At 37.6% G+C, this 12,745-nt stretch overlaps 1 protein-coding gene across 1 annotated transcript in view; it reads left to right on the top strand.

Moving 5' to 3' along the window:
• LOC107556070 (repressor of RNA polymerase III transcription MAF1 homolog) overlaps nt 1-12,681 on the top strand; it is a 14,143-nt gene extending 1,462 nt beyond the window's left edge. Inside the window, exons 2-7 of the mRNA XM_016239063.1 lie at nt 2,033-2,164; nt 2,438-2,600; nt 11,902-12,023; nt 12,110-12,229; nt 12,306-12,398; nt 12,590-12,681. Of these exons, the coding sequence (XP_016094549.1) occupies nt 2,033-2,164; nt 2,438-2,600; nt 11,902-12,023; nt 12,110-12,229; nt 12,306-12,398; nt 12,590-12,614 (655 nt within the window). The 3' untranslated portion in view covers nt 12,615-12,681. The remainder of the gene's footprint in view (nt 1-2,032; nt 2,165-2,437; nt 2,601-11,901; nt 12,024-12,109; nt 12,230-12,305; nt 12,399-12,589) is intronic.
• Nucleotides 12,682-12,745: the final 64 nt, after the last annotated feature.

Below are 12,745 nucleotides of genomic sequence, written 5' to 3'. Positions count from 1 at the left end.
TGTGCATAATTGTCAATTTTTCCTTTGAACAAAGTGACTGATCCTTATTTAGATAGTACAAATAATAAGTGTTTAATGCTTATTTTTATTTTATTTTTTTGGGGGGGGGCACAAGGAGAATCTGGGGGGGGGCATTTCCCCCCCTAGACCCGGCCCTGGTTCCCATTATACTTGATTTGTAAATACATGTCTATGATTTTGCAAAAAGGACTTTATCTTCTTGCCGGAGTTTAATGTTGTTTTGTTACGATTTTATAATAATACAAATAGCAATGTGTAACATTTTACTATATTTAGTGCAACACTTTTATTTGTTCCCCACAAAATATAGTTTTTTCACTAAATGTTTGGATTTCTAAAATTATTGTGCACTGATTTTTCTAGAATAACTTTTGCTGCCGAATTATCCACTACCCTAGTTTATGATAAATTTTTGTCATAGATTATAAATATACATAAGCTTATATTTTTTCAGATTTATTGTTTTTCTTTTTCTTTATAATGAAGTAGTCTGTATCTAGTAGATTGTGAAAGAATGATTATCAGTTCCACACACTGAGATATACAGAGATATATAAATTCTACATTTATTTAAATGAGGGGAAAAAAAGTCACTGATATCGGATCGGTATCGGCCAATACCGAACCCTAGGTATCGGTATCGGAGGCGAAAAAGGCGGATCGGAGCATCCCTAATTATAATCAGTAATTATGTCCCCACTGGATGCAACAAATGCCTCGTTTATAATGGGTTTGAATGTTTTTGTCTCGTTGCTCCGGCCTGACAGGGCATCACCGTATGTGAGGGGGCGTAACATTTCCGTCACACGCTTGAGGTATTCGGCCAATCACAACGCACTGGATAGCTGGCCAATCACAGCACACCTCGCTTTTCAGACAGATGAGCTTTGTAAGAATCGACGCGTTTCAGAAAGGTGGGGCATAGAGGAGAAACAATGTACAGGATGTGGAAAATGTGTTTTTTGAACCTTAAACCATTTCATTACACCAAATACACCAAATAATGTTATTTTTAGCAACATCATATGACCCCTTTAAATTATTTAAAACAATTTCACGGTGCTGATGTAAGTGATATGGAACCAGTTTTATTTGTGTTTTCACTACTTGTACACTTGTTTCATGGTTATCCTTTTTTTCTGTTGGGTTTAAAACTGTATTGTAATATTTTCTTTCACTCTGTGAAGACGTTATGATATACCCTGAATAGAGACTTGTTTGTTGTATTTGTTGATTGTTGTACCCGTGATGCAGATTCTAGTGTCCTCTAACACATACCAGTGTGGTTATTTAGGGGTGCATGTAAACACAGCTGCATTTCATATGATCTGCCAGCTTCTTTAGAATTTAATCATGTTATTGGACTAGTGTAGAGTACAGAGAGATCAAATGTGGTATCTTAGAGCACAGATACCACGCGCACACACACTTTCAAAGTGTCTACTTCAGTGTGACGTGTCTTCACTCAAACTGATCTTTACACACACCAGACACGTACACTCATTTACAGTTTATGCTACAGTTCAACCTTTGTTCTCCACTGTTTGCTTGTTTCTTCCGCTGATTTGTGAAGCTTCCACACCGCTTGAAGGAAACTGGCTACAGTGTCCCGAATCATATGATTCTCCTCCGCGTCCTGCTACAGCCTTTGCCCTTCACCTATAAATAATCATGTCTGTGGACTTTTACTGGGACTGTCTAAAGTTGCACAACCTCTCTTGCATAAGCCAGCAAGATGAACACGCACTATATTCCCCTCGCTCTACATCTGTGACATTTTAGCCAAGCCTAAAAATATAGGTTTAAGTCTATAGTCTAGCAGTCAAGGTTGGGATGATTAAAATATATATTTTTAATCACATTCAAGTAGTTAGAATTTTACTGCAATACAAAAAAGTTTGTATCTTACATAAAAACCAAACAATATATTATGTCGACATTTGTGTGTGCAATTGTTTGTTTATTCATATAATCAAATCAATCCCTTTCTTATTCCTTTTCCTATCTGTAGGATAGAGAGCTACTCGTGCAAGATGGCTGGTGATGACAAGCACATGTTTAAGCAGTTCTGTCAGGAGGGGGAGCCCCATGTTCTGGAAGCACTGTCACCCCCTCAGTCCAGCAGTGCTCCGAGCCCTAACCTGTAAGCCTTAACACATAACCATAGGCTTCACCTCAGCTATTGTGGTTACACTACACCAGGGTTCCTCAAATCTTGACCTGGAGGGCCAGAGTTTAGCTCCAACCCTGATCAAACTCACCTACCTGTGATTTTCTAATGGTCCTGAAGACATTGATTAGCATGCTCAGGTGTGTTTGATTAGGGTTAGAGTTAAACTCTGTAGGAAAGTGGATCTCATGGGCCAGATTTGAGGATCCCTGCACTACACGATCTCTCTTGTGGGCTTTCTTTTAGATTGGGGAAGAGTGGGGAGGACGGAGAGAACCCACTAAGTGATAAGTGTTGCAGGAAGACCTTGTTCTACCTTATCACTACCCTGAATGAGTCGTTCCGGCCTGATTATGATTTTAGTGCTGCCCGTGCCCATGAGTTCAGCCGAGAGCCCAGCGTTAACTGGGTTAGTATGACTGGTTTCCATTGAATCATGAAAACATATCTGCTGCGTTAAGAACTTATGTAATGTTATATTATTAAATGTCAGGTGCACAGGTTTGTAGATACACGGTCAAGAATTGTTGAGAAAAGTAAAAAATTCAAGGCAACATTATGCATTCAGAGTTTTAAAGGGGTCATGAACTTTTTTTACTACTATGAGGTCTACTTATAATGTTATCAAGATTTTTACATCAAAAAACATATTTTAGCAGTAATAGGTAGGGATGTAACGATTCACCGCAAGCCGGTTGAAAATCGATACAAAAAAAAAATTTTTTTTAATTTTTTTTTTTAAACTAGCTTTCTATTTTATCTACTTGTTTTTCTTTGTTTGTGTGTGTGTGTGTGTGTAATTAATATAAATTTAAAAAAAAATATATATATATATATATATATACCTTACTACGTGTACTGCGTTAGGCTGACCAAGACTTGTCATTTGCACATATATTGTTGCTCTTTTGTTAGTTTTGACTGCTTTTATTGTCCTCATTTGTAAGTCGCTTTGGATAAAAGCATCTGCTAAATGTAAACGTAAATATGTGACTCTTCAAATCGGTTGAGATGTTAAATGAATCGCGATACAGTTGGGGGTGAGAGTTTACAGGTGCATCTCAATAAATTAGAATGTCGTGGAAAATTAAATTAAATAAATTCAATGCACACAGACTGTCTTTGGTTAAGGACTGTCATTGAATTTATTTAATACTCGAGTTTCACAATTTGAGTTGAATTACTGAAATAAATTAACTTTTCCACGACATTCTAATTTGAGATGCACCTGTATATGAATGTAAGGGGAACTGACTGTCTTTAATTTTAGATATTTTCTTTTCATCTCGTCTCTATATAGTTCATAAGCGCAGCGCTGCTTTGTTTACAGCGGTAACCACGGAAACACTGTATCATTGCTGTGATGATCATGATCATGATGCTCATTCAGCTCGTCTGCTGTTTCTGTTTTGTGCAGATGTTTTATGTAATATAGTTTCACAAAACTAAAGTCAGAGCATTCTGTTTTTGTTTTAAATTTTCAAATTATACAATCTGATTTGTATTTAAAAACTGCTCATGCTGCATGTATTCAGCATCTTTGTTTGGATTGTGATTCAAATGCAGTGGTTGCCTCTAATTTTGAATGGAAAGAGCACAGACAAAGCCTTTGTTTATATTCAGAGTTGGTTTTGTCTTATTTATTTGATCAGATTTGGGGTTTGTTTTAAAATTTCAATTTAGTTTTGTTATTTGACTAGAGTGACCATACATCCTCTTTTTCCCGGACATGTCCTCTTTTTGAACCTTAAAAAATCCTTTAAAAAAAATTCTAAATCGCCCGGGAAAAATGTCCGGGATTTGGCTTTTGCTTTCTACAGACACCATTCATAGTATGCATGTTTGTTTTGGAGCCCTGCGAGGACTGTAGGCTCCTGCAAACATTCTAATATTACATATCATTTTCGCGCATCAGGAGGCTGCTATCAATATGCGGAGAATAATGTTCTTTTTTGGATGAGCGCTCTGTTTACTTTCGATTTCGCGATCATGTGCACTCTGTGTAAAGGAAAATCAGATATTTGTCAATGAGCTCAGGATCTGTTGAGCAGCAAATCCTCCAGCATGGTCTGTCAGCCATCTCTCCTCTCAACCCATGATCAGTCAAATCTGACTCCTGCAGCTCGTGTTGGATGCAGGGTTGTCAAGTCCGCATTTTTTTTTTTTTGCCTGAATTGGGCTACTTTTAAACTGTTGCCATGGCTTGATTTCCCCCCGTGGGTTAAAGGTTTGAAATGTTGCATAAATTACATTTGACTGAAATGCTTGTATTGAAACATTTTGCATTCTACCTATGATAAAACTGTGCTAGATGTTACGTTTTGTGAAGAAGGGCCACTGGTAGGAAGCTTTTTAGCTGTGTTTATGATCAATATGCATAACAGTGACTGTAAAATATGAGTATTAGGTATGGAAATGACATATTTTGAGTTTTGACATTTGAGATACTTTGGGCGCTTTCAGCATTACTTTAACCACCAACCAACCACACCCCAGCCCCCCGACCCGCACTGTCCTCTTTTTGGAAAACTAAAATAAGGTCACCCTATATTTGACACATTTCTGTTTCACTAAGAAATGTGCAGCATTTTGTACAAGCAATAATAAAAGGATACCTTTTCATTTATAATTTGTCTTAAATCTAATTTTGTTTAAAAAAAAATTGTGAAAATAGTATCGTGAATCGAATCGTGAGTTGAGTGAATCGTTACATCCCTAGTAATAGTCTATTTTCTGTCCTGTTTTGACCCCCTCTCATCGGAACGCTCTGTTTGAATAGGTGTGGCGGATTGTAGAGTCTGAAGTAAACGCCAACCTCTATGATTGGCCAAAAAGGTTCAAGGTTTTTTATTTATCAATGCCACCATATGTGCAGACATACAGAGGAATCGAAATACCCTTTCTCTTCTCTCTCAAGTATTTACATTGTCAATGCAATACAGAAGTTTGTTTAAAACAATTAATAAATAAAAAAAGTCAGTGCAATATAAGACAGATTTTTGTATGCAGGTGACAGGAGTGTACTTGTACTAAACATATCCGTGTGTGTGTGTGTTTAGTACAAGTACACTATATATATATATATATATATATATATATATGTATATATGTATATGGGTGTTTGTTTGTTTGACCTAGGGCTGGACGATATGGACAATTTATATCACGATATATTTCTTAATTTCGGTCGATACGATATAATTCCGATATCGATATGAACACTATTAAAAAAAAAAAAAAAGCCTCATAAAAACTGCCAAGAACACCCAGATGTCTGTACCTACAAACTTATAAAAAATTAATTTGCCAAGTCTATGAAACCTCAACTATTAAATTGTTTAGAAGAAAAAAAAACGCACAAATTAATGTTCACCTTTTATTTGTATTTAGCTTTCATACAAACAAGAAATGTGAAATCACTGTCGAATAAAAATCAATTTATGAAAGCTAAATACAAATAAAAGGTGAACATTTCTTGTTTTATTTGTATTTAGCTTTCATACAAACAAGAAATGTGAAATCAATGTCAAATAAAAATCAATTTATGATTTTTTTATTTGAATTATTAATTAATTAAAATTATTAATATCTTTAACTTCAAACTAAGCCTGGGCGATAAAATTGTATTGATTATTTATCGACTGGACACCTTCGATAACGATATAAAAAATGATCGATATGAGTGACGCAGGCAGCACACACAAACACGAACATGAGTGCTGTGCCTGCCTGTGATGAGGAGATTGTGAGTAAAGAATGAATATTAGTCGAATTTAAATTCGTTAAAATAAAGTCGTTATTCATTCAAAATATTAGAGAAATATAGTAGCTCAATGCGTAGAAGATCTTGATTAGGTTAAAACCAAAACCAAGCTATTCACACAGAACATGTATTCAGGGCATTTTCTAGACGAACAAATATGACTGCTGCACTCACGATGTAGACAGCCATGCAAAGTTAAAACCGTTTCAACTTTTAGAAAACGCATTGCAAATTTGTGGAGGTTTATTCCTTTTCACTGCATCTCGTATGTTTTTAAAGCAATCTGTGTGATGGGCGATTCGGCTCTTTGTATTAAGCAATGCAAAAATACAAATGCAAAAATGTTTATGCAATTTATGAAATTATATTTGATTTATATGAGTTAATTTAGACGTAATGCACGTTTTTTTTATAGACCGTTACTTCCTTGCATTGACAATTTAATGTGCTGAATTATTTTGCTCATTGCGCCCTCCTGTGGCCTCAAGAGACAAGCCAAAAGTTTAATCTATTTAATCTGCATATAAAACATTAGAAATGGATATTTGTTTAATTTTTATTTTGTTTTTGACTGTTAAAACAAAAAAATATTAGTTGTTTGTCTCAATAAATTGAGTTAATTTAAAAAATAAAGTGGTTAAATGTAAACATTGCTTTTGCTCTGTTTTAAAAAAGGTTATAAAAAAGTCAATTATCGATACCGAACGATATGAAACATTATATCATTGATACATTTTTTTAGCTATATCGCCCAGCCCTACTTCAAACTATAGGCTAACATACCAGTCAAATGTTTTTGAACAGTAAGATTTTTAATGTTTTTTTTTTTTTTAAGAATTCTCTTCTGTTCACCAAGCCTGCATTTATTTGATCCAAAATACAGCAAAAACAGTAACATTTTGAAATATTTTTACTATTTAAAATAACTTTTTTCTATTTGGAAATATTTTCAAATGTAATTTATTCCTGTGATTTCAAAGCTAAATTTTTAGCATCATTACTCCAGTCACATGATCCTTCAGAAATCATTCCAATATTCTGATTTGCTGCTCAAAAAACATTTATTATGATTAAAACAGCGTAGAATTTAAGGTTTCTTTGATGAATAGACAGTTCAGAAGAACAGCTTTTTCTGAAATAGAAATCTTTTGTAACATTAAACGTCTTTATCATCACTTTTGATCAATTTAAAGCATCCTTGCTAAATAAGTATTTATTTCTATAACCCTATGAATAAATTTAATCAAATTATACTGACTCCAAGCTTTAAGTGTATAATATTACAAAAGCTTTTTATTTCAGATAAATGCTGATCTTTGTATCTTTCTATTCATCAAAGAATCCTGAAAAAAAATAAATTACTCAACTGTTTTAAATATTGATAATCAGCATATTAAAATGATTGCTGAAGGATCATGTGACACTGAAGACTGCAGTAATGATGCTGAAAATTTAGCTTTGATCACAGCAATAAATTACATTTTAAAATATATTCAAATAGACAGCAGTTATTTTAAATAGTAAAAATATTTAAAAAAATTTTTTTGAAAAAGTAAAAAAAAAAATGTTTTTTGCTGTACTTCGGATTAAATAAATGCAGGCTTGGTGAGCAAAAGAGACATCTTTAAAATAAATAAATAAAAATCTTACTGTTCAAAAACCTTTGACTGGTAGTGTTGGCTGATTATTGTTATAGATGGAAACACTGTGCTTCAGCCAGTATAAAGAGTATGAAAAGTGCTCTGAGTTGCTGCAGAAAACAACAAAAATTTAGCAACAACAAAAACGTTGCTGGAGATGGGCTTATTATTGAAAATGTTAACTCATTCTCTGCCAGCAGGAGGAGCTTTTAGAGTGATAAAACTAACAGTTTCTCCAGTAATGGCTGTAATCAAAGCATCTCCGCTCATGAACGCTTCTTTATCAGATAAAATAAAAATGCCATCGAAACCTTTCTGAAGACAGTCGGTTTCCTTCAGAGATGCATTCATATAAAACACCCGCGCCGCGTTTTAATTTTGAAACGTGCAGTGCTCATGTTTATTCAATGAAGTCAAACGCCACAAATAAATCAATGTATGGGAAACACTGGTAATGTATATCGAAATATCGGAAATGTGTTTAAAAATCATATCACCGTTATTGGAAAAAAAACTATATCACGATACATATTGATATTGAATTATTGTCCAGCCCAATATAGAGTAAATAAATCTTGTAAAACTTCTGAATGGATATACATGAGTAAATATAAACAGTGAACTTTGTTAATTTACAAATATACGTCCAAATATATGTAAACCATTTGTAAAGTGCAAATATACATCCAAAATATGTAAACATTTTGAAGTTCTGAGTATAAAGGCATTTGTAAGCTACAAGACGGATAGCAGCAGTATGACATTAGTGCAAAAAAACAAAGTCTGTAAAGTGCAGAGAAAGAAATGTGGCATGAACTGTAGATTTTTTTTCTACAAGTTTTTTAAAGTTCAGGAGTAGGTGGAAGAGGGGGGGAGGTAATGGACAGAGATCAGCTTCCTGACAGCCCGATGGACGAAGCCGTTTGAAAGCCTTGTGGACCGAGCCTGGAGGCTCCGGTACCTTCTCCCTGAAGGCAAAAGGCTGAAGTGGAGGTTAAACGGGTGTGAGCTATCAGCAGCGATGCTGATGGCTCTGCTAGTGAGGCGGGTGTGGAAGATGTCCATAAGGGGGGGCAGAGAAACACAGATGATCTTGCTGGCTGCATTCACTATGTGTTGCATAATCTTTCGACAGGATGCAGTGCTGCATCCGTACCACACTGTGATGCAGCTGTTGAGGATGCTTTCAATGTTGCCCTGGTAAAAGGATCACATGATGGGAGGTGGGACTCGTGCTTTCCTCAGTTTGCAGAGGAAGTAGAGGCGTGACTGAGCCTTCTTGGCCAGCGATGTGGTGTTTGTCATCCAGGAGAGGTTTTCAGACATATGCACCCCTAGGAACTTGGTGCTGCTCACCCTCTCCACTACGGCACCGTTGATGGTTAGTGGGGGGTGCTGTGGAGGTCTTCTTCTGAAGTTGATGACAAGTTCTTTGGTTTTCCCCACATTGAGGAAGAGGTTGTTGGCATTACACCACTGGACCAGTCGGCTCACTTCGCTCCTGTAGTTGGCCTCGTTGTTGGTGATGAGGCCAACTACAGTCGTGTCGTCCGCAAACTTGATGATGTGGTTGGTACTGTGACTGGGTACACAATCATGGGTCAACAGGGTGAAGAGCAGCGGGCTGAGTACGCACCCTTGTGGTGCCCCCTGTGCTTAGCGTGACTGTCTTAGATGTTTTTCCGCCGACTTGTACATTTTGTGGTCTCTCTGATAGGAAGTCCAGCACCCAGTTACAGAGAGGGAAGTTGAGTCCCAAGTGTCTGTTTGTTTATTAGCTGTTGTGGGATGATCGTGTTAAATGCTGAACTAAAATCCAAGAATAGCATTCGCACATAGGAGTCTTTGGAGTCCAGGTGTGTAAGGGCTGGATGGAGAGCAGCTGAGATGGCATCTTCCGTGGACCTGTTGGTTCTGTATGCAAACTGTATGCTAACAGTTGTGTATGTTTGACAGCTACATCCTTCATAGATGGACACTGCTGTGATTTTAGGTTTAAAAATCATAAATACTCAGTTCATATCAAACGATCTGTAATAACAGACAAAATATGTAAACATTTTGAAGTTCTGAGTATAAAGGCATTTGTAAGCTACAAGACGGATAGCAGCAGTATGACATTAGTGCAAAAAAACAAAGTCTGTAAAGTGCAGAGAAAGAAATGTGGCATGAACTGTAGATTTTTTTTCTACAAGTTTTTTAAAGTTCAGGAGTAGGTGGAAGAGGGGGGGAGGTAATGGACAGAGATCAGCTTCCTGACAGCCCGATGGACGAAGCCGTTTGAAAGCCTTGTGGACCGAGCCTGGAGGCTCCGGTACCTTCTCCCTGAAGGCAAAAGGCTGAAGTGGAGGTTAAACGGGTGTGAGCTATCAGCAGCGATGCTGATGGCTCTGCTAGTGAGGCGGGTGTGGAAGATGTCCATAAGGGGGGGCAGAGAAACACAGATGATCTTGCTGGCTGCATTCACTATGTGTTGCATAATCTTTCGACAGGATGCAGTGCTGCATCCGTACCACACTGTGATGCAGCTGTTGAGGATGCTTTCAATGTTGCCCTGGTAAAAGGATCACATGATGGGAGGTGGGACTCGTGCTTTCCTCAGTTTGCAGAGGAAGTAGAGGCGTGACTGAGCCTTCTTGGCCAGCGATGTGGTGTTTGTCATCCAGGAGAGGTTTTCAGACATATGCACCCCTAGGAACTTGGTGCTGCTCACCCTCTCCACTACGGCACCGTTGATGGTTAGTGGGGGGTGCTGTGGAGGTCTTCTTCTGAAGTTGATGACAAGTTCTTTGGTTTTCCCCACATTGAGGAAGAGGTTGTTGGCATTACACCACTGGACCAGTCGGCTCACTTCGCTCCTGTAGTTGGCCTCGTTGTTGGTGATGAGGCCAACTACAGTCGTGTCGTCCGCAAACTTGATGATGTGGTTGGTACTGTGACTGGGTACACAATCATGGGTCAACAGGGTGAAGAGCAGCGGGCTGAGTACGCACCCTTGTGGTGCCCCCTGTGCTTAGCGTGACTGTCTTAGATGTTTTTCCGCCGACTTGTACATTTTGTGGTCTCTCTGATAGGAAGTCCAGCACCCAGTTACAGAGAGGGAAGTTGAGTCCCAAGTGTCTGTTTGTTTATTAGCTGTTGTGGGATGATCGTGTTAAATGCTGAACTAAAATCCAAGAATAGCATTCGCACATAGGAGTCTTTGGAGTCCAGGTGTGTAAGGGCTGGATGGAGAGCAGCTGAGATGGCATCTTCCGTGGACCTGTTGGTTCTGTATGCAAACTGTATGCTAACAGTTGTGTATGTTTGACAGCTACATCCTTCATAGATGGACACTGCTGTGATTTTAGGTTTAAAAATCATAAATACTCAGTTCATATCAAACGATCTGTAATAACAGACAAAGCAATAGTGACCACATAATAAAAACAGTTACTCACACTTGTGTGGCGCAACATTACTGTCGGATCCAATATAGTTGGCACAGAATCGTCTTTTAATTTCTTTCAGAAAATCCGGTGTCGAATTGTGCACTGTTTGTAAATGAATCTGCGGTGAAATGAAGTGAACAAACGACCAACCTTTTATTGACTCTGTCTGGATCTTCATTAAAAATAAAGCTAATCCACTCTTTCCTAATGTTGGGATCCAATGGAAGGTTATGCAAAGACTGTTTTTCCACAATTTGGCACTACACAGCATCATTTTATCTTCGGAGCATCTTTTTCGTTTGGTTTCTATGTAGACCTGCGTTCGTCTCCCTCGTTATTTACACTACGCTCGTAAATCAGTGGGCGGAGCTAAACCGGCAGTGATGTAGAAGCAGGTGCTGATCTTCTGTGGAGGTGGGGTTTAGCCACACTATTACGTCATAGAGCGGCACATTCCACAAGCTGTCGTTTTGGCAGATTGGCTTCAATATAAGCTGTTTTTATACTAAAGAGAAAGTTTTGAGTTCTGAAATTTACAGGATGTTTTTATAGTATAATGACCTCTTATATGTCAAAAGATCAAGGGAATTTTTATTTCTCCGTTCATGACCCCTTTAAGTTCTCTCAGTGATTCTTAATTGTCCTAAGTAACACTACTTTGTTTTGTCAGTTTTAATGTTCACTCATTGTAAAATGCTTAATTCTGCCAATAACTTTGTATAGGCAGCTACAAATTTCAAATGAATCTAGCGTTTTTTTCATATCATCCTTTAGAAACAAAGATATTTTGGATGTAGTTTGAAAGGGTTGTATATGAACCTGTTTAGCTTTCATTTACATGTTTGATTGTTTCCTAACAGTCTGTTTGTCCTCCAGGTGGTTGACTCTGTTAACGGCAGCCTTTATTCTGCTGTGGGGGAGCAATTTAACTCTTTAGGCCCAGAACTGTGGAATGCCATTGATCAAGAGATAAACCTGCAGGGCTGTGACATCTATAGGTATGTGAGGAGAAAATAAATGATTTATTCCTCATTAAATGTGTTCTGTACACGTATTTTTTAATAACCGCCATTGTTGTTTGTAGCTACAACCCAGACCTTGACTCTGACCCCTTTGGTGAGGAAGGCAGCATGTGGTCCTTCAATTACTTCTTTTACAACAAAAAGCTTAAACGCATTGTATTCTTCACTTGCCGCTCAGTCAGGTCAGTAATCACTCACTGTACACACATTATACAAAAAGTAATTTACTAGCCATTGTTTTTTACATCATCTGTTCAGTGTTCTCAGTAGTTATGGTCGCAGTGGCCTTGACAATGAGTTGGACATGGAGCTGGATGATGAAGACGAAGTGGACAACTTCATGGAAGACAGGTGAGATTGTTTTAATGAAGACATCTTCATACACCACGTAATTTATAAAGGCTCAAGTTGTCATAGACCATTAAAACTGGAGGAAACAAAAAACAATTGTGCTTTTTACAGTATGTAATAGGCTTGTGAGCCATCCCTTATGTACATGTTTGCCAGTCTTTTAAAAAGGTTTCTTTTGTTCCGTTTTGCAGGTTCCCCCGAGCTCTGTGCGTCTAAAGCTTACCCGGGGATAATGACCTGCGCTTCAGCCAAAGGGCCTCTCCTTTGCAAACAATTTCTTCTTTCTTTTATGAGGGGGGAGGGGGGGGGGGGGCGTGCAAAAATTTTTTTTTTTGGGGTTTTGTAAA

Source organism: Sinocyclocheilus grahami, unplaced genomic scaffold (genome assembly GCF_001515645.1).
Source record: "Sinocyclocheilus grahami isolate Dianchi unplaced genomic scaffold, SAMN03320097.WGS_v1.1 scaffold554.1, whole genome shotgun sequence".
NCBI classification, from domain to species: Eukaryota; Metazoa; Chordata; class Actinopteri; order Cypriniformes; family Cyprinidae; genus Sinocyclocheilus; species Sinocyclocheilus grahami.
Note: the sequence above shows the minus strand (reverse complement) of the source record. Positions and strands in the feature narration are given on the sequence as shown.